This window comes from Callorhinus ursinus, unplaced genomic scaffold (genome assembly GCF_003265705.2).
Source record: "Callorhinus ursinus isolate GAN/ISIS: 27379988/994484 unplaced genomic scaffold, GSC_fseal_2.0 scaffold18, whole genome shotgun sequence".
Taxonomy (NCBI): Eukaryota; Metazoa; Chordata; class Mammalia; order Carnivora; family Otariidae; genus Callorhinus; species Callorhinus ursinus.
This window is the reverse complement of record NW_027397080.1, coordinates 5,960,915-5,983,023: the sequence shown is the minus strand read 5'-3', so window position 1 is coordinate 5,983,023 and position 22,109 is coordinate 5,960,915. Positions and strand designations below refer to the sequence as shown.

General features: G+C 42.2%; 1 protein-coding gene, 1 long non-coding RNA gene and 1 pseudogene across 2 annotated transcripts; 2 read left to right on the top strand and 1 right to left on the bottom strand.

Moving 5' to 3' along the window:
* The first annotated feature begins 441 nt into the window (after positions 1–441).
* LOC141374414 (uncharacterized) lies at positions 442–19,458 on the top strand. Its single transcript, XR_012381278.1, has 3 exons — positions 442–567; positions 8,097–8,275; positions 18,984–19,458. It is a non-coding gene; the product is annotated as an uncharacterized lncRNA (long non-coding RNA).
* Positions 9,248–9,761, bottom strand: LOC112811918 (cytochrome c oxidase subunit 6B1-like). The gene has a single exon (XM_025856415.2). The coding sequence runs from the start codon at positions 9,660–9,662 to the stop codon at positions 9,402–9,404; it is 261 nt and encodes an 86-aa protein (XP_025712200.1). The 5' UTR covers positions 9,663–9,761; the 3' UTR covers positions 9,248–9,401.
* Positions 10,217–10,343, top strand: LOC112812405 (U4 spliceosomal RNA; annotated as a pseudogene).
* Positions 19,459–22,109: the final 2,651 nt, after the last annotated feature.

Here is a 22,109-nt window from a genome sequence, read left to right as displayed (position 1 = left end):
CTGGTACTCCCCTCTTGTGGTCTCTGTTGCTGGATTTGGCTTTTTGTGCCAGCCTCATGCAGCCCCCTTCTCGAATTTTTCCTCAAGTGCACAGTTGAGCTTCCCTGCAGTCAGTCAGGGCCATACCAATCCATCAGATGGCATTCAGATGTGTCTGAATCAAATAGTGGACAGAAATCAACACTGTTTCTCAGGAGGTTTTAAGAAATCAATGGATATACTGAATATTTGTGTTCCCTGCTCCCCATTCATATGTTGAAGCCCTAAACCCCCAGGGTGGCTGTATTTGGGAGAAAGAGCATTTAAGGAAGTAATTAAGGTTAAATGAGTTCAGGGGGATGGCTTTCCTGACCTGTTAGGATTAGGGTCCTTATAAGAAGAGACACCAGAGTACTCGCATCATCTCTCTCTCTCTTTCTCCCCCTCTCCCTCCCGAAGAGCATGCACTGAGGAAAGGCCATGTGAGGACATAGCAAGAAGGTGGCTGTCTGCAAGCCAAGAAGAGAGTCTCAACGGAAACCGAATCAGTTGGCACCTTCAACTTAAGACGTTTCAGCCTCCAGAACTGTGAGAAAATTAATTTCTGTTTTTCAAGCCACCCGTCTATGGTATTTTGTCAAGGCAGCCTGAGCTGACTAAGCTTTAAATAGATATGTGGAGGTGGAGAGAAGGGTATTAATGAATTTCACTCATGAGAAGCACTGACTCCCAAACTGTATCCCACCTAGCCACCTTGCTACATAAAGAAGTTAAACTGAATTGATTGTCTTTTTGTTTGTTGTGGGGGAGAAGAGATGAATGAAAAACATGGGAGAGAATAGAACCAACTCTCTATGTTTTATGTTTTCTTTAACATATAATCCACAAATACCTTATCACTATAGCAAAGTAATTTCACATCACCACCACACACACACACACACACACATTAAAATAGAAAGAAACTAATCATTAGGGAAATGAAAATTGAAGCCACAATGAAATACCACTTCATACCCACTAGGATTGCCATAACCAAAGACAGACAATAACAAGCGTTAGAGAGAATGTTGAGAAATTGGAACCCTGATACATTGTTGGTGGGAATACAAAATGATACAGCTACTGCTGAAAGCAGTTTAGCAGTTGCTCAAAAAGTTACACGTAGAGTTGCCATATGACCCAGAAATTTTACTCCCAGGTATATACCCCAGGAAATTGAAAAAACATATGTTCATATAAAAACTTGTACATAGCATCACTATTCATAAAAGTCAGAAAGTGGAAACAACTCAGATGTCCATCAACTGATGAATAAGTAAACAAAGTATGGTATATCCATAAATGAAATAGTATTCACACATAAAATGAGTAAAGTAGTGATATATGATGCAACATAGATAGACCTTGAAAATATTGTGCTTAGTGAAAGAAGCCAGATACAAAAGGCCACATATTATAGATTCCGTTTATATGAAACGTACAGAATGGGAAAATCCATAGAGACAGAAAGTAGATCAGTGGTTGTCAGATGGCTGGGTGGGGGCCATGGGGAATGATGACTGCTAAAGGGCATGGGGCTTCTTTTTGAGGTGATGGAAATGTTCTGGATCTGTGGTGATGGTTGCAAGGCCTGATAAATACATTAAAAACTAGTGAATTTTGTATACTTAGAAGGGTGAATTTTATAGTGTGTGAATTATATCTTAGTTAAGAAAACAAAAAAGAGGGGCACCTGGGTGGCATCTGACTATTGGTTTCGGTTCAGGTTGTGATCTCAGGGTCGTGGGATCTAGCCCTGCATCAGGCTCTGTGCTCGGTAAGGAGTGGGCTTGGGATTCTCTCACCTTCTCGTTCTGCCCCTCCCCCCATGCACGTGCGCTCTCTCTCGCTCTCTCTCATATAAATAAATAAATCTTTTTTTTAAAAAAAGAAAGAAAACCAGAAAGGATAGCAAGCTGACTTCTATACTTCCACACCTTGGACAATCAGCCATCTGGTAACACCATTCAACTTTGCATTTACTACAAAAATGTTATAGAAGGAACTACTCAGAGGCGCGCCTGGGTGGCTCAGTTGTTAAGCGTCTGCCTTTGCCTCAGGTCGTGATCCCAGGGTCCTGGGATCGAGCCCCGCATCGGGCTCCCTGCTCGGCGGGAAGCCTTCCTCTCCCTCTCCCATTCCCCCTGCTTGTGTTCCCTCTCTCACTGTGTCTCTCTCTGCCAAATAAATAAATAAAATCTTTTATTTTTTTTTCAACTTTTTTTTTAAAGCTTTTATTTATTTATTTGAAAGAGAGAGAATGAGAGATAGAGAGCACGAGAGGGAAGAGGGTCAGAGGGAGAGGCGGACTCCCTGCTGAGCAGGGAGCCCGATGTGGGACTCGATCCCGGGACTCCAGGATCATGACCTGAGCCGAAGGCAGTCGCTTAACCGACTGAGCCACCCAGGCGCCCCCAATAAATAAAATCTTTTAAAAAAGAGAGAGAGAAGGAATTAGAGAACAAGGAAAAGGAGTTGATTATAAATTATGAAACATTAATTTAAAAAATACATATTGGCTAGAAGGCTAATTATGAATGCAATATAAGAAGTTGCCTATGATTTTTGCTGTAGCTTGCTTGTCCTGGATTCTAATTCTCTGCTATTCCCAAATAAATCCATTTTTACTGGTTAAAAAAAAAGAAAGAAAAGAAAAAAATAAAAAAGAATGTTCTACAAAATGCAAACAATACCTCAATGTATAATATAGAGAGTTAAAGATTTCTAAATACTGCTGTATGAGTTAATGTATACTAGCAGTTTAACAAACCCTGAGATCTCAGATGCCTCATAAAATAAAAAATATTTTTTCCTTCTGATCATTAAACTGCTCTCTTCTAAACAATGATTCAGGGGCCCAGGCTCCTTTCATCTTGTGTCTTCATATTGAACACAGACCTTCCAAAGTAGCCATAGAAGGAGAAAGAGCATGGAGAATTGTCAATTCTATTGGCCAGATCTCAGGCACATGGCCATTCCTATCTGCAAGGGTGGCTGAGAGATATAAGCTAATGGGTGTCTACAAGGAAGAGGAAAGAGATTTGATGAATTATTGACCAATCTCTGACACACCCACCCCATGGGTACCTCTGTCAACAGTTTAGAGCAAAGTCCTCCAACTTCTTTTGTATGTATATATGTATTAATATATAATAGTACATTTTTTTATGATTTTATTTTTTAAAATAATCTCTGCATCCAATGTGGGGCTCAACTTACAACCCCAAGATCAAGAGTGCGTGCTCTACTGACTGAGCCAACCAGGCATCCCTATAATGGTATTTTTAAATGAAAATGGAATCATACTATGCATATTGGATACTATGCGTGGGTAGGCAGATTCAGATATAACCTACACTTCTTTCACTATCATCAATACACATTCAGAATTTGGAATACACAAATTCAAACCTTGGTAACCTCAAACAGACATTGCACACTATTGGTCAGATGTTTTTCATGCTGGCTACCCAGCACACTCTTTCACATGCTAGCCTGTGTGTGGCTAATCCCAAGTAAAAAGAACTGAATGGGGACGTTCACAGTTCTTATTGAGGTTCATCTTCCTATGGAGTTGCCTTCTTTCCTCCTTCAAAAGAAAAACTGACACTCTGGCATTTTATATTATCTGTTATTTTTATTTTAACCTCAGATGCAATTAATCATTTCCCTCATTTCATGGCACATTATTATCATTGGTGCATGCAGTGTTCTCTCTATATATATTCCCTTTCATTCCATAATCACTTCCTTTCCTACTCCATAGACAACCACTGTAATTTTTGTTTGTGTTTGATATATAGCTTCGTGTTTGTGATCTTGCAAAACAGATATTGTTTTGTGCCCATATATTTTACATTTGCATAAGTGGTTTGTGTTTATAACTTATTCTGACTTGTTAAAACCAGCACTGTATATCCAATCCATTGCTCCCAACTGCTATATAGTACTCTTTGGTGTACATTCACTACATTTTATGTATTTACTCTTCAGATGACAGAAATTCAGATGGTTTCCACTCCTCTGCACCACAAGTAATGCTGCAATGAACATTCTAGTTCATGACCCCTTAAGGACTTGAGTGGGAATTTCATTGAGATACAGACTTGGGAGCAGATTTGCTGGGTCATTAGGTATACACTATATTAAACTATGTGCCACCATATTGTACTCTAGAATAGTTGCACCTGTCTTTTTTTTTTTTAAGATTTTTTTTTTAATTTATTTGACAGAGAGAGATAGTGAGAGCAGGAACACAAGCAGGGGGAGTGGGAGAGGGAGAAGCAGACTTCCCGCGGAGCAGGGAGCCCGATGCTGGGCTCGATCCCAGGACCCTGGGATCATGACCTGAGCCGAAGGCAGACGCTTAACGACTGAGCCACCCAGGCGCCCCACCTGTCTTTTATTCTTTTTAAGATTTTATTTATTTATTTGACAGACTGAGCCACCCAGGCGCCCCTGCACCTGTCTTTATTCCCATCATGAAGAGTCCCTATTTCCTCAACAAAGCTCACCATTATCTCCCTAATTTTTGCTGTCTGATTAGATGTAAAGCAATATCTCATTGTTAATTTATACTTCTCTGATTATAATTTAGTTTAAATATCTCTTCACATGCTTATTTTTTTTTAAAGATTTTATTTATTTATTCATGAGAGACAGAGAGAGAGAGAGAGAAGCAGAGGGAGAAGCAGGCTCCCAAGGAGCAGGGAGCCCGATGCGGGACTCGATCCCAGGATCCTGGGATCATGACCTGAGCCAAAGGCAGACGCTTAACCATCTGAGCCACCCAGGTGCCCTCTTCACATGCTTATTACCCTTCTGATTTTCCTCTGCTGTGTATTGCCTACTTATATCCCTTTCTATTTTTAAAATTGGAGTTGCTGTATTTTTCTTGTTGATATACAGGAGTTCGTTGTCTTTTCTAGATCAGGGATCAGCAAACTACGGCTCATAGACCCAATGTGGCCCACTTCCAGTTTTGGTAAATAAAATTTTATTAGAACAGAGTCACACCCATTCACTTTCCGCCTGTGGCCACTTTCCAGCTACAACAGTAGAGTTGAAAAGTTGTGTCAGAAAACAAATGGATCACAAAACCAGCCTAAAATATTCACTGCTTGATTGTTTATGGAAAGAGTTTGCTGAACTCTGCTCTGGATAAAAATCTCTTACTGGCATTAGACATCGAAAGTATCTTTTCTCATTTTGTCATCTGTCTTTTCACTTTGCCCACACAGTCCTTCACTAAACCAAAGGTTTTTATTTTAATATAATCTAATCCATTCAAGTTACACTTTTCAGAGTTAAAAAATTTTTCTCCCTGCCCTTAGGTTACAAAAGTTGATTCTGTAGATAGTCTCCAGGGATGAACATGATTCATTGCCTCTCTGGCATTATCCCTCCCCTTGAACCTGGAATGGACTTAATGACTCACTTAATCAACAGAATGCTGACTTGCTTAATCAGTAGAATGCAGAGGAAGTACTGTTCTGGGACTTCCTCTGATCTTAAGAAACACTGTAGCTTTCATCTGGAATCTTAGAATGTTTTTTCTTAAGATAGTCCCTCTCAGAACCCAGACATCATAGTGTGAGAATCCCAAACCCTGTGTATGGGCTACCTGTAGGCACTTTGATTGACAGACCCAACTAAGCTCCCAGCAGAAAGCCAGCATCCACTTCCAGTTATGTGAATGAGTCAGCTTGGATATCTAGCCCAGTCAAGGCTTCAGATGGCTCCAGTCCCACCTACCATCTGAGGGTAATCATATGAGACACCCCAAATGAGGACTGCCCAACTGAGCTCAATCAACCCACCAAAGCATAAGGGATAATAAGTTATTGTTTTAATTAATAAGTTTTGGTGTGGTTTCTTATGAGCTAATAGATAACTAGAACAGAAATTGATACTAGAAGTATTATGCTGCTGTGACAAAAACCTAAACCATGTGGCAATGGCTAGGGACCAGTAGTGGTTGGAAGCTGGCAGGGCCTCAAGGAGACTATTAGTGATGATTTGAAGGCAAGAAAGGAAATTGTCATTGGAGGCGGGAGAAAGGCAACTCCTGTAATGCAGTAGTAAAACATTCAGAAAAATGTCACTTGGGGGTTCCTGGGTGGAGTGTCTGACTCAGTTTCAGCTCAGGTCATGATCTCAGGGTCATGAGATTGAGCCCCACATCAGGTTCCACTGCTGAGCATGGAGCCTGCCTGGGATCTGAGAATCTCTCTCTCCCTCTCCCTCTTCCCCTCCATCCCCCCACCCCCCATGTGCTCACTCACTCGCTCCAGAATAAATAAATAAATAAATAAGAATGTCATCTGTTATAAAACACAAAATAAAAAGTACAGTTAATGTATGGGTGAATTTGGCTAAGGAGATCTCTAGGCAGAATGTTCTAAGTGCCAACTGGTTTCTTTTAGCTGTCTATGATAAGATACAGGAAGAGAGAGATAAGCTAAAAAGGGAACTGTTTAGCTTCAAAGAATTTAGAGGGTATGCGAGGGGCTCAGGACAGCCTTTCTAGCCATCAAAAGTTTCTCAAAGGAAGAATACTCTTAAGATAAAGATAGAGTCGAGAGTGCAGTTTTAAGAATTTTTGTTAAGATTTTAGGAAGTTTTAAGTGCACGTTTCATAGATCCTCTCAAGTAAATGAAGTGGCCTCTAAGAATGTTAAAATACCTCTTACTAGGGCTCCTGGCTGGCTCAGTCGGAGGAGTGCACAATTCTTGGTCTTAAAGTTGTGAGTTTGAGTCCATTAGGTGTAGAAATTACTTAAATAAATATTTTTTTAAAAAATAAATAAAATCCCTCTTACTCTTTTTCTTACTAGACAAGAGAATTTTTAAGAATCTTAAGGGTGGGGCACCTGGGTGGCTCAGTTGGTTAGGCGACTGCCTTCGGCTCAGGTCATGATCCTGGAGTCCCAGGATCGAGTCCCGCATCGGGCTCCCTGCTAGGCAGGGAGTCTGCTTCTCCCTCTGACCCTCTTCCCTCTCGTGCTCTCTATCTCTCATTCTCTCTCTCTCAAATAAATAAATAAATAAATAAAAAGAATCTTAAGGGTGTTGGGGCACCTGGGTGGTTCAGTTGGTGAGAGTCCGACTCTTGATTTTGGCCCAGGTCATGATCTCCAAGCTGTGGGACTGAGCTCCATGACAGGCCTGGGCTCAGCAAGAAGTCTGCTTGAGATTCTCTCCCTCTGCCCCTCCCCCAGAGTGCATGTGAGCTCTCTCTCTAAAATAAATAAAATAAACCTTTAACAAAAAGAATCTTTAGGGTGTTTTTCCTTTAGTATACTGAATCTCAGACCAAGGCAGAAAGGGGTTTCACAAAAACATAAAATGTAAGAGAACTACGTTGTGGAAACACCACCAGCTTCAAGTGAAAAGGACAGTTCAAAATGAAAAGAGCCCTGGAAACCCCCAACTTTCTATACGTAATAAGCAGTCTGTGAAGTCTACACAGCAGCAAATATGAGCCATTTCCTTTTTAAAAATTTAATTCCAGTATAGTTAGCCTACAGTGTTATATTAATTTCAGGTGTGCAATATAGTGACTCAACAATTCCATACATCACCCAGTGTAATATGAGCCACTTCTTATGAGAAAGGAACAATGAGGGGCGCCTGGATGACTCAGTGGGTGAAGCAACTGCCTTTGGCTCAGGTCATGATCCCAGGATCCTGGGATGAGCCTGCATCAGGCTCCCTGCTCAGCAGGGAGTCTCTTTCTCCCTCTCCCTCTGCCCCTCCCCCCTGCTTATGCTCTCTCCCTCTCTCTCTCAAATGAATAAAGTCTTTAAAAAAAAAAAAAAAGAAAGGAAGGATGACTCAAAGTGAAGAATCACGAATCCACAAAGCAGCTCAGAGCCACAAAGAATCATTCCCAGGAAGCAGGACTGCATCACAATCAAGTAAATAGAAACATATTCATGGGGTTTGGGGATTTCAGAATTGCATGGGTTTCAGATTGCTAAGAAACACTTTTTCCTATCCCTCCCCACCTCTTTAAATGTTTTTTGCATTATCCTAACCCCATAACACCAATGTGTACTGTGTTTGTGTTGCAGACAACTTGATTTATTCATTTCACATAACTCCAGATCAAGAGGAACCACATCTGAAGAGTCTCATCTACAACTCGACCTCATTTAGAGGATGAGGTCTCGTACATTGAGCTGACACCATAATGTGATGAGAATGTCCTGGCAGGAGGTTGAATGTATTTTGCATATTCGATGGATGTGAGGTATGTTGGCTAGAGGGTGAGCTGTGGTAAATAGTTTTTTGTTGTTGTTGTTTTGTTTTGTTTTGGTAAATAGTTTTTAAATATGTTACTCCATCAGTCTGTTGTATCTGTAGTATGTCCTCTTTCTTACTTCAAAATTTTTTGTGCCTTTTCTTCATCATTTCACTAGAGTTTTGTCTCTTTTATGACTTTTCTCAAAGAATCAGCTTTTGCCTATGCCAATCTTTTTTTATTTTTTTATTTTTTAAAGATTTTATTTATTTATTTTTGAGAGAGAGAGAACAAGCACAAGTACAAGCTGGGGGAGGGGAAGAGGGAGAAGCAGACTCCCAGCTGAGCAAGGAGCCCGATGTGGGACTCAATCCCAGGAACCTGGGATCATGACCTGAGCTGAAGGCAGACGCTTAACGACTGAGCCACCCAGGTGTCCTGCCAATCTTTTTTAAATCACATGTATTTGTTTTCTATTTATTTAGTTTCTCCTCTTATTTTTATATCTCATTACTTCTATTTGTTTGGATCAGTTCTGTTGTTCTCTAACTTCTTGAATTTAACACTTAGCTTTTTATTTATTTAAAAAATTTTTTTAAAGATTTTATTTTTAACCAATCTCTACACACCACCCCAAGATCAAGAGTCAGTTGTGTGTTCTACGAACTGAGCCAGCCAAGAACCCCAACGCTCAGCTTTTTAAGTAATTGGTTTATCTTCTAATATGAACACTCAAGGCTATGCATTAAACACATTCCACAAGTTTTAATATATCGTATTTTTTTAAAGATTTTATTTATTTATTTGACAGAGAGAGACACAGTGAGAGAGGAAACACAAGCAGGGGGAGTGGGAGAGGGAGAAGCAGGCTTCCCATGAGCAGGAAGCCCGATGCAGGGCTCGATCCCAGGACCCTGGGACCATGACCTGAGCCGAAGGCAGATGCTTAACAACTGAGCCACCCAGACCCCTAATATGTCGTGTTTTTTTTTTTTTTTTACACTTTTCCAACGAGTATTTATTATTAGTTAAGCCATGATTCAGAATCCCAGGGTGGGGATCACCATGCACCCAGGTCCCCCTTCACCTCCCTGGGAGAAGGAGGGAGGACAGAGGAGAGGTGGGTGAAGCCAGTTCAGATCTTCCCAGGAAATGTGCCTTCTGCCTGCCGGTCGTCCCAGGCTGATACCCAGGATATGGGGCAGAGGGACTTGTACACACGACGGTACCATTCGCGCACAGAGACATCACCCCCTTTAGCAGTCATTGCCTTCTCACAGCGGTGGAAGTCCAGGTAGTTCTGCCAGCAGTTCCTGGTCTGGTTCTGGTTGGGGAAGCGGCTGTCAAAAGGGGCGGTCTGGTAGTTCTTGATTTTGGTCTTGATGTCTTCTGCCATGGTGCTGATTCTAAACACACCACAGCAGCACCTCGCAGCTCAATGTGACCCTCAGCCGAAACGCCAGAGCCGGACCGGAAGCCAATATGTCGTATTTTTTAAAAAGATTTTATTTATTGATTGATTTGAGAGAGTGTGTGTGAGAGAGAAAGAGATCACAAGCATGCGGGAGGGGCAGAGGGAGAAGCAGACTCCCCACTGAACAGGGAGTCCGATGCAGGACTCGATCCCAGGACCCTGGGATCATTACCTGAGCCGAAGGCAGACATATAACCAACTGAGTCACCCAGGCATCCAATATATTGTATTTTTTAAGTCAGTTCTAAGTATTTTCTGATTTCCTATATGCTGTCTTATTTGATCAGTTTAGCAGTATGTTTTAATATTTCCAAACATACAGAATATTTTAAGGTGTTGCTATTATTGTCCTCCAATTATGAGGTAGACAAACAATGTGGTAAATAAAATACTGATTCTTTGGTATTTGAGACTTGTTTTCAACAAAGGTAGAGCATGGTTCAGAGTATGGACAATATTTACAAAAGCTCCATGGAAGCTTTGCGCAGTGGCAGTATCGTAGCCAATGAGGTTTATCCGAGGCGCGATTATTGCTAATTGAAAAGCTCCATGGAAATGCTTGATGAAAATATATACTCTAATATTGGGTAAAGTTTTCTAAATAAAAATATATTAAATCAAACCTTAAAACAAGACAAAACTAATGTTTCTTAGTCTTGGATCCCTGTCATAATTGTATGCCATCTGTGACATCTTTTGCATGGTATGATCTAGTTTTTTCATTCTTTGTTACTGGAATATGAAGTACTGAAGATTTTATGGTATAGGCATTATGCTTGATTTTAACTATAAATTTGTGGAGTTTTACACCTAATAGTTCATCAGTATTTTAAGATACTGGTATTTAATATTCCCTTTTTATGAACAAATCGATTGCAATTTTTAAGCTAGAACATTGCAAAGTTGTTCAGAAAGTTATTACAGCCATAAAAAAATTATTACAGCCATGTAACTTTGAGAGATTTTCAATACTTAGAATTATGTACAAATTGTTCATAGTGTCTGTGTTCTGATCATCAAAAAAGTAATAAAATACTGATTATGAAAAAGTAAATGTTAGCATAAAAATAGACTGAGTTCAGACATGTGTACATGAAGATTTTAGGAATGACAAAATGGTATTTTAATTCAGTGAGGAATGTGTGGTTTATTTAGTAAATTTAATAAATGACACTGGCATAATTAGCCAACCACCAGAAAGAAAGATTGGACTCCCAAACTCACTACATTCAGAAATAAATTCTGGGTGCATTAAAGTTTAAAGGTTAAAAAAAAATTTTAAGAAAATATTTTGGAGTCTAAACATATAATTTAAGATTTAGAAAGACCTTTTAAAAAAGAGAAAAGCTCAGAAGATCAAGGAAAAGTTAGGTTTATTTGACCTCAGAAAAATCCATTTTTTTTTTAATAAGGGAAAAGATAACAAAGTCAAAGGATGAATTGGAGGGTGCCTGGGTGGCTCAGTTGGTTAAGCGACTGCCTTCGGCTCAGGTCATGATCCTGGAGTCCCGGGATAGAGTCCCGCATCGGGCTCCCTGCTCAGCGGGGAGTCTGCTTCTCCCTCTGACCCTCTCCCCTCTCATGCTCTCTCTCTCATTCTCTCTCTCAAATAAATAAATAAAATCTTTAAAAAAAAAGGATGAATTGGAAAAAATGTTTGCAATATATGGAATTGAAAAGGGATTAATACCTGTAATATACAATAAGAGTTTCTAAATTAATTAAAAAAAAAGACAATTCAACCATCTGCAGCGATGGGAGCTATCGTTCATACCATTAACCTCCCTCTTCTAAGTTTTCCTTCAATAAGAGAGGCCTGGAAGGAGGAGCAGCTTTCCAAAGATGTGTGGAAGATTGGATCCTGAGCAGTGCAAGGGACGGATTGTGTGCATGAGCTCTTAGATATACCTTTTAGAAAACAACTGCTGTGAAGAGCTTAGGTAGCTGACATCTGCCAACTGTCATACTGTTGGGATTTGCCACGGCATTCATGCCAAGGCACATTCTCCCTAGATTAGTCCCTGCTGATGACTAAGCCCCGTGGGCATACTGAAGCTGGGCTATTTCTCCCTCATGTGGGGCTGTAATGGGAAATTAGCCTGGCCAAGTCTCCTTCAGAGCTTCCCTGCCCACTTCAGAAAATGCAACTTTGAAGCATTTTCTACCCAATCTTTCTGTTACAGGTGTAGGTCCCACATCATGGTCTGAAGATTCTCCCTGTCTACTCCTACTTCCTCTCATCTTTATCTGTCACAGGCATCGCCTCCTTGGACTTCTGATTCCATCCTTGGCATCTGCTTCTGAGAGGCCTCAAATTTATACAGCTTCTAAATTTGGGGAGTGATTCACTATGTAGCAATAATGAAACAGTTTGGTATGGATGTTGCCATAACAAAAGCCTAAAACATCGGCATTGGCTTTGGAACTGCATGGCAGAGGGCTGGAAGGGCCTTGAGGCTACCCAGTTGCTAACTGAATTTTCTTATGAGAAAGAAAGGATGATTCAGAGGGTGGAATCAAGAGCCCAGACACTGGAGCCAAAAACCACAGTGAACAAGAATGAGTCTCAGGCAGTTGGACTAAACTCTAATCAACATATGCATGTAGGATTTCATATTGGCTCTGTTGTGTACCTTTCATTTTCTTTTTTTTTTTTTTTTTTTGAGAGAAAGTGCACATGTGCGAGCAGGGAAGGGCAGAAGGAGAGAGAATCTTAAGCAGGCTCCACCCTCAGTGTGGAGCTGGACATGGGGCTCGATCTCACAAGTCTCAGATTAAATAACATTTCCTCAGGGCAGCCTGCCCTAATCCCCCCTCTCCCTGCGAGATTAGGTCATCTCACTGTGTTGTGTATTTCCTTAACCTTCTGAACTTCTCTGACACAGCACTTTGCTTCTGATTCTTGTAATTATTTAGTGGACTGTTTCATGTCCGTCTTCCCTACTAGGCTCCATGATGACAGGCTGTACCTATTTTATTCACCACTGTGTCCACAGTGCTCAGTTGTACCTGGCATGTAGTTAGATGCGCGCTAAGTATTTCTGGACTGGCTGACCATCAGGGAAGGCCCAAGTAGCACTGGCCTTTGGGCACAAGCTAGAATTGCCTAAGGCTACACTCCTCACCCCTTTCCTCCCTTAAGGGAAGTTGTAAGGGCCAGGAGAAATAGAAGTACTAGATGGCTTCATGCACTGTCTAGTACAATATGAAAGAATATGCATCACAATTTTACTTACTAGAGTGAAAAATGAGGAAAACCTCAACAGCCCTAAATGTCCAGTAATATGGGAATGGCTTCATACATTACACCAATGGTTTAAAAGTACTAATATATCCAAACCTTCTTTTTCTTTCTTTTTTATAAAGATTTTATTTATTTGACAGAGAGAGACACAGTGAGAGAGGGAAGACAAGCAGGGGGAGTGGGAGAGGGAGAAGCAGGCTCCACGCCGAGCAGGGAGCCCGATGCGGGGCTCGATCCCAGGACCCTGGGACCATGACCTGAGCTGAAGGCAGACACTTAATGACTGAGCCACCCAGGCGCCCCTATAATCCTTATTTTTCAAACAGAACCTGACATGGGGGCCCCAATATGTAAAATGCATTAAAAATGGATTTTGAGTCCATTTTTGAATCTAGTTGAATGAGGAACCGGGCAGAGTTTAATCTCTTAGGCCACCCCAGCTTTCCCTTTCTCTTCTCCTCCCCCATTTTTCTGTCCTTCCTCCCCTAACTCTTGAAGGCTTTCCAATTCCTAGCTCTATTCTCTCTTTTAAAGCCAAGACATTGTTTCCTTTTAGGCTTCCATGAAGCATTCCCAAAAGCTTTATTGTGTTGTTGTTAAACTGGCTCAAGTTGGTTTTCGGTAACTTGTAATTAAAACGAAAACAAAAACCCCTAAATAATACTGTTGCAGCTTGAGATTCACTTACGTAATGGAAAGAGAATGGGGGTGGAGTCAGAAAACTGGTTTCAAATCTAGGTCCTGACTTTGGGCAAGTTAACAATTTTCAACTCAGTTTTCTCATCTGCAAAGGGGATTATACTTAACTTTCATGAATTTTTTTTAAAACCCAATACTAATATATTAAAAGACCAGGTATTGAGCAGGCTTTCAACAAATGTTAAATAAATAAGATTAAAGTCTTTTTAGAAGTCACTCCTACTCCCTCCAACTTGAAGCCAAAATTAGCAAGGCTGCCATCTTGTGGCGATTTACTGACACACTGTCCAATGTCATTTAGCACATTTGAAGCAAGATGTTCAAGAATCTAAAGCTAAATAAAAGGATGGCAGACACACCAGAGAGACACTGAAATGAAACTAAATAATAACTAAAGACATGAGACAAGGGTAATTCATCAGTGGAAAGAATAAGGAATAGAGAACCTAAGAATGAACTTTTAGGAACTGTCACATGCAGCAGAGAAGTTAGGGAAAGGGACAGAAAGAAATGACTGATGAAGAAGTGAGTAAGTTCAGTTCAGCGTAACACTCAAGCCAGGGTTGAAATATATAGATATATGAAATATATAGATATATAGTTATAGATATTTATGTTGCTAGCTAACCTGTTAACTTTTTTCCACAGACTTCAAAAGCAATTAACTAAAGCCAGCTGACACCATAATCCTTGTAATACTGTTGCCACAAGCCATTCAAATGTTACCTCTGTCTCTTAAGTCAATGCTTCACCTTTCTTATACACCTTATTATGGTATGCCACTGGTGAGAATTTTAGTAATTATGAGGCTGCTGCATTGTCAAGGGTTATCACTACTGCATGAATCACCAGGAATGGGGTGCTCATTGAGGTCTGATCCAGTTCTAGAATCCTATGCTGAGAATCTGCTTTCTTGGGTCACTTCTTTTTTTTTTTTTTTAAGATTTTATTTATTTATTTGACAGAGAGAGACACAGTGAGAGCTGGAACACAAGCAGGGGAGTGGTAGAGGGAGAAGCAGGCTTCCCGCTGAGCAAGGAGCCCGATTTGGGGCTCGATCCCAGGACCCTGGGATCATGACCCGAGCTGAAGGCAGACGCTTAACAACTGAGCCACCCAGGTGTCCCTCTTGGGTCACTTCTACTACCAAATCTTTTAGACTTCATTTCCCCCAAAAGCAGAGTCTGAGACAAGGGCTTGCAAACAGTTTATTTTCAGGAGTGATCCCAAGGAACAGGAGTCAGGGTAAAACAGGCAAACCAGGAAAGCCAATCCAAGGACGACTGATCTAGAAGGTCACTGCTTTGGGCATGTGGGTCTCAATTCTGCTGGAGATACTCTGCAGCACTGTAGAATGTGCCTCATAATTGTCCAACCAGGGAAAGAAGAGGGAATATTTATTCACTGGCTCCCGTCCTTCATTGGTCAAGGGTTTCCCAATTGCTGGTTAACTCCTTTGAACTCTCAAGTTGGCACTTTTAGGTTGACACATGTATCAAAATCACAGTGCAAGTTCCCACAGACAACCCACGAGGTGAATTCCATGGAATAAGCCCTGGGGCAGAAAGCAAGATACTTGGAGAAAGCAGTGGAAACCATGGGCTGTCAGGTCAAACCTGCAAACACCTGGTAGCCACAGCAATGGCTGGAGTAGAAAGGTGCACCAATGGGCACAAAAGGTAGCCAATCCATGGCCATAAGTAAAGGACAACACCTTATGAGACTGAAGTCTGTAAGTTGTGCACCGGTAAGCAAATGTGCAGTAGCCTTTCACGTAGAACAAAACAGATGGAACGCAGGAAGAGAGGGTAAATATGGAGTGGCAATTCTGTCCTAACTGACTCTTAAATGTTGATCTTCATGTCTCTGTGATTCTGAGGATGGCTCTTCACAAGTTCTATTACCCAAGGGAGGCACGCTCCCACCAGAGGACATGAGAATACCTCCACTGGACTGCACACTAAGGCTGCCATTTGCCAATTTGGGCTTGCCTTGTCACTAGGTAAGAGATAAAAAAGAAAAAAGTTAACCTGGTGTTCTAGAGGCAGCTCATACAGGTTTGCAGGAGTTGACTGGGTGCTTATGTCAGTTTCCTACTGTTGCTATAAAAAATTACCACAAGTTTAGTGGCTGCACACAAATCTGTTAGAGTTCGGAAGATCAGAAATCAGAAGTGCATCTTCTGGGGCTAAAATCAAGGTGTTAGCACACGTGTGTTCCTACCAGAAGCTCTGAGGAAAATCGGTTGCCTACCTTTCCAGCTTCTGGAGGCTGCCTATATTCCTTGGTCGTATCACTAAAATTTCTGCTTTCTTGTAACATCTCTTTCTAATGCTGACTTCCTTTCCTGATAAGGTTCCATGTTGATTGCATTGGGCCTACCTGGATAATCTCCCCATCTCAATATCCTTAATTTCATCACATATGCCAAGTCCCTTTGCCATTTAAGATAGTATATTCACAGGTCCCAGAGATTAGGATGTGGTCATCTTTGGAGAGCCATTATTCCATATACCACAGTGCCTTTTTCTCAACTCTACATTCAGTGACATATTGTTAGTTAAAAACTGGCCACGGTGCGAGTATTTATACTACAGAAATTGGCAAATGCTACAAATCTGGGCTTGGAGAGCCTATTGTTAAACTTTACATGCATGTCTTAGATTATGATGGTTGGCTCGGGTGAATGCGCCTATTATCAAGGCAAAGGAGAACTGTCACTATACTATAGGAAGGGAGGATTAGGGATGTAATTCAGGGGATCCTTGGTGGTCCTCCTGCTCCTACCATGTTTAGTGCAGAATATTATGGGAATATTTTACAGGCAGGACAGGCAAGACCTCCAATCCCTTAGGAGAGAAGGTCTGAGTCACCTATAGAAAACTCATAGCCCTGGGGCACCTGGATGGCTCAGTTGGTTAAGCACTTGACTCTTGATCTCAGCTCAGATCTTGATCTCAGGGTCCTGAGTTCAAACCCCACGATGGGCTTAACTTAAAAAAAAAAAAAAAAAAAAAAAAAAGGAAGAAAAACCTCATACCCCCAACTACAGGCTATGTGATTATATTCTAGTTCACGCAATGTAGTGGAAATGATATATGCCACTTCTTGATCAGATCCTTGAAGACCGCAGCATGCTTCCTTCATGCCCTCTTTCTTTTCCAATCGCTGTGACGCTGATGAACCGAAGTCCTGGTTGAAGACAGAGAATATGGAATGGGTAATGGATATGTAAAGTCATGAAGTCAAAACTATCAACTAAGACCTTGTGATTGCTGTAGAAAGGTTTCTTGCCATGTCAGTTCAATAGTTACATATTGTACCTAATTTTCTTCTCCTTCCCCTCCCAACATACATAGGATGTACTATGTTGTGGTGGTTGACTTTAAAGATCAGTCCATAGGCTGAGGAACACTGAGGAAGCATCATTATGGAACTAGCAGAAGACACATATTATTTGGATATCTTGGACTTGGAGCTGGATGAAGTAACTGATGAGAGTTTTGTCAGTTCTTTTTTGGGGGGGTTGGGGAGTGAATATGGCGATGACAATTTAGGTTATAAAAGGTGTTGTTTTACTGAGGAGTTTTGTTTCATTTTTTTAAGTGTAAGTATAGAAAGAAGGGTATATGTTGACATTGGGCCATTCCTGGGATTTATTATAGTGGACATCTATCATTCCTATTGGACACTCAGCATCTGCAACCCCTTTATATATTTGGGTAACATCCCAGACAGAGAGTGCCCCTTACAGCATCAAAGCCAACAATGCTATTACTTTCTTAGGGTTGCAGAGCCAGCTAATCCCATTCTCTTTAGTTTGGGTTCCATGAGATAAATGACTTGGGATAGGGAGAAAAGCCAGTAAAGGACTCATTAATGAGTGGGTTACTGCTGTGGGCAGCTTGGTCCTTCTGGGGACCCTCAGAAACACTGTGAAATGTGCACCTTGGAAGTGTCCCTCTGAGGGACCAGGAAGCTGAAATGTTTGTAGACTGTTGGTTCTGGCTATGAGACAGAAAGCAGGGTATGCTTTGTGGAGTTCCTCAGAAAACTAGCTTTCCAGTTTCAGATGCTGTACCTTCCTCTTCCCTTTTCCTCTTTCCTTAAACATGATGTGATGGCTTGGGCTGACAGCCAACTTGCAACTCTAAGGATAAGTCTAACTGAATAACAGAGGTATCAGCTGATTTTACTGAGCCAGTAAAACTGCCTACCTCCATTCTTCTTGGGAAAAATACATTTAAGAAAAAAGTCACCAAATTCATGTGTCCTGTTATCTACAGCCAGAAACATTCATATTCCTTTCTTTAAAAAAGTATTTTACTTATTTATTTGAGAAAGGGCATGCACACGCGAGACAGATCACAAGCAGGGGGGAGGGGTAGAGGGAAGATCATGACCTGAGCCGAAGGCAGCCCCTTAACCAACTGAGCCACCCAGGCGCTCCAGCATTCATATTCCTAATTGATTTATCTAGTCTTACTTGCAGCCAAGGGCACAGGCCCAGACTTTGAATCAAAAGGTAGCAATGTAAAGAGGCAGACACTGTGGGGAAACTTTCTGGTGATGGGGCAGTAACAGCAGTGGCTCTGGTAGAACCATCCAGACCTTATTTTGCTTTCTGGTGGCCTTCACCAGGAACACAGACGATAGACTCTATGCATTGAATAATAATTGTTACTTCTCATTCGTATTTACTGTGAGCCAAATGTTTTATAAATTCTCTCCTAATCTTCATATCAACCATTCAAGATGGGTATTAATATCCTTCTTTGAGGTTAACTGACTAGACCCAGATCACACAGTAAGTGGCAGAGTGGGATTCAAGTTCGGGTCCGAGTGACATCAAAGCCAGATCTTAACCACTATATTATATTGCCAATATTTCTTTTGTTGATTTGTAATTTTTGGACCTGAGACCCTAACTCGGGCTGGAGCGTTGGGACCCTATTCTAGGAGAGGAAGAAATATGGGCTCACAGAGATTGTTGTCTGTTATCAATTCCTTCTGGCAGGGGTATACAGGATCTGCCCAAATGCAGACAGGCTCTGAGCCAGGCTGGGAAATGCTCCAGATGAACTGCCAGACTTCTGTGTCTGAAACTCAGAGAGATAAGGAAGAATCTTGGGTGGCACCCTCAGAGACAAAGCAATTCTGCAGGTTTAGAATGTGCTGAAATCCAGGCAAAATACGAAAGTGGCAAAACACATGAAGAAGGGAATTTTGTGAGAATCAATCAACTCTCTGTTGGCAATTCTGCTTGCAAAATGATTCACTGCACTCCTTTCTCTTCCCAGGCTGGATGATTTTGAAGTCTGAGGCTCAAAACCCCCAAGCCCTGATCCAGTCTTCTTGCTGCCTTCTATTCACCCATGCTCCAAGTCTCAGAGCCACCTTGGCCCCTCTCACCCTTTTCAGTTAGTCACATTTTCCCATAAATATCTATTGAATATCAATTTTGTGCCAGAGAGGCAAAGACTCTAACCTCAAGTTACTTACAGGGAAAGAAACATTAAAAGACAAGTGTACAGATAATTATTTAATTAGGCTGTGATACCTGCCAGGAAGGAAAACATAGTATTCAATGGGAGTGTATACCTGGGGAACTAGATCTAACCTGGAGGTTCATATTCAGATCATCCCCCTGCCATTTGTCTTTCTCCTTGTCATCTTCCTCCTTATGATGCCCTTTATAACAATGGCATCTCTGCTGCATCCCCATGTCACAGCCTCGATTCAGACCCTTGCTACCTTTGTACCTGTCTTCTAACAGATCCCCTGCCTCTTTGCCCCCCCCCCCCCCCCTCCCCCCCGCCGAAGCCCATGCTCTACCCTGCAGTTAAGAGTTGTATTTCTAAAATGTAATCTGACCAGCTCCTCCTTGCTTTCACATTAAGGTGTTACCGCTCCTGTCTGGCATGGGTGGCTCAACCTCTTTCTCTTCATCCTCATCTCCTATTCTCCTATTGGATCCTCTCACCTCAGCTAGTCACTGAGTCCACCCCCACTACTGTTTACTCATGTTTGCTCTTCAATGTTCTCCCCACCCATCACAGCCCAGGAAACGACTATTCTGCATTCCAGGTACTCATTGGACATGTGTCTGATGAGAGCCCACCATGGATAAGAAACTGGGCAAGATCAGTGAGGAGGAAAAAGCTAGAAGCCAATAGTCAGCACTTCTGATGACTGCCCCAGATGGCAACACCTGTTTCCACAATAGATTGTAAGCTCCATGAGGGCAGTGAGTCTGACTTGTCCACTCACATACTCTTCCTTGTGCCTTGTGCAAAGTAGCATGGTGCCTAGCACAGAGGAAGAGCTCAGTATTTTTTTTTTCAGTGTATAAATAAATGAATAAATAAAAGTGATAGATACTGCTCTTAAACTGCCTCCCACTGGAGTTAGAAGTACATGTGCTTAGTTAGACTCCTTAAAAGATGAAAAGTTCCGGGCACCTGGGTGGCTCAGCTGGTTAAGCGACTGCCTTCGGCTCGGGTCATGATCCTGGAGTCCCGGGATCAAGTCCCACATCAGGCTCCCTGCTTAGCGGGGAGTCTGCTTCTCCCTCTGACCCTCCCCCCTCTTGTGCTCTCTCTCTCAAATAAATAAATAAAATCTTTTAAAAAAAAAAAGATGAAAAGTTCCTTGGGGGCCGGGGTTGTGACTTACTCATGTGTGCACTCTTTACGAAGAATCACTTTACAATGTGGTTTCATATAGGTTATTGCTTTTGTTTCTCATTTCAACCCCACAAATCATTATCCCCATTTTCTTCCTTTTTTCTCTTTCCTGTTTCCTTCTCTCTTTCCCCTTCCTCTGGGATGCATGTCTCGGTATTTCCTGTCTCTAAATTCAGAAAGAGATTTAGGGCTAAATGTAGAGCTACTTACAATGAGGGCAAGGGAGGATATTTGCCATAGGCTTCACATACATGAAGCACTCAAATATAACCATTTATATTATTCAAGCATAAATTTTGAATAAAGCTAAAGTTTTTGTTGTATGTTTGAATAAAGTTAAAGTTTTTGCGTTGTATGTGTGTGAGAAAGAGACAGTTTTTGTTCAATGTAAATATTTAAAATATACATTTTTTGTACCATATTGTGTCATGTAGTCATTTTTTTTAAACATAGTGGAAATCATAAAATTAAAAAGAGGCCCAGGTTCAGCCAAGTCAGATAACCTGGCCAATTTAACCCCTAGTAAAGTGCCCAAGCCAGGAATGAAACCCAGGCTGTCTCCCTATCTAGAGGAATCACCGTCTCCAAACTGTGGCAAATGTTATTGTAGTATGGTCTATGGTAGGGGTTAAATTCATGGGATTTCATCAGATACGTGTGTTCCCTTCAAAGTTCCAAGTTACTCTGTGACTTTGGTAAGTAATTCAGCTTCCTCATTTTGAAAACTGGAGGCCATAATAGTACCTACCACAGAGCGTTCCTATTAGGATTACAAGAAAATGTTCTGAAGCATTCAGCACAGGCCTGGCACGTTGTCAGCACGCAGTAAATGGTAGCTGTTATTATAAGAACTGTATTTGTTGAATGAGTGACTTTGGCATATAACGCCTGCATTCAACTTGAAGCTTGGGAGCTGTCACAGAAGCTTAGCTGAAGGAGTGGGAACAGTAGCACTCGCCAATTTTTCTGGAAATAAATCTTTGTGGGAGGATAATCACCGGTTGGAAAGTGTGAGCCTTGAGGAAACAAAGCTCTGATCCCAGGCCGGGGGAGCATGGAAGCGAGTCACCCCCCACCCCACCCCACCCCGGGCTGCAGCCGCCGAGCAGAACGTCCCCCGGACTAAGTGGCAGGCGGCAGGGTACGCCCCGCTCCCGGCGAGGGGGCCTCAGAAGCCGGGCTTTAGCGGAGCGGAGCGGGATGTTCTCTAATTCCGCCCCTCTTATTCTCGGGGACCACACCCAGCGCGCGGGGAGGAAGGACTCCAAAACCGCGGGGCGGAGGCTTCCGCGCGGCCCCAGACCTGACCATCTATGGTCACAGAGCACACGGAACAAACAGGAAGTGGGGCGAGCCTCCACCTTCCCAGCCCGGAGGAAGAGCGAGCGGGGTGATGGCGGATACGCCCCGAAATCCAGGGCTGGGCCCACGCGCCCTCACCGACCCACCCCTCCCCCGCCACACCAGCCTCGGCAGGTACCCCCAGAACACTGTCCAGACCAAAGGCCTCCCCTCGTCACAAACGGGGAAACTGAGGTACGCACGCCCAAAGAGGCGGAGCTTAGCTTCGATCTCCTTGGAGAATAGACGATTGTCCGGGATTCTCGGCCTCAGAGAATCCTGCCTCCCAGTGCCTCCAAGACCCCTTCCCTACTGCGAGGATAAGGCACCGGCCCCTGCCATTGAGAGCACAGTGATAGGAGCACTAATTAACCACTCACCTGTCCTCCTTCTCCGGAG

Excerpts from the sequence above, each read along its gene's own strand:
- LOC112811918 (XM_025856415.2), bottom strand. The coding sequence starts at position 9,662 with ATGGCAGAAGACATCAAGACCAAAATCAAGAACTACCAGACCGCCCCT.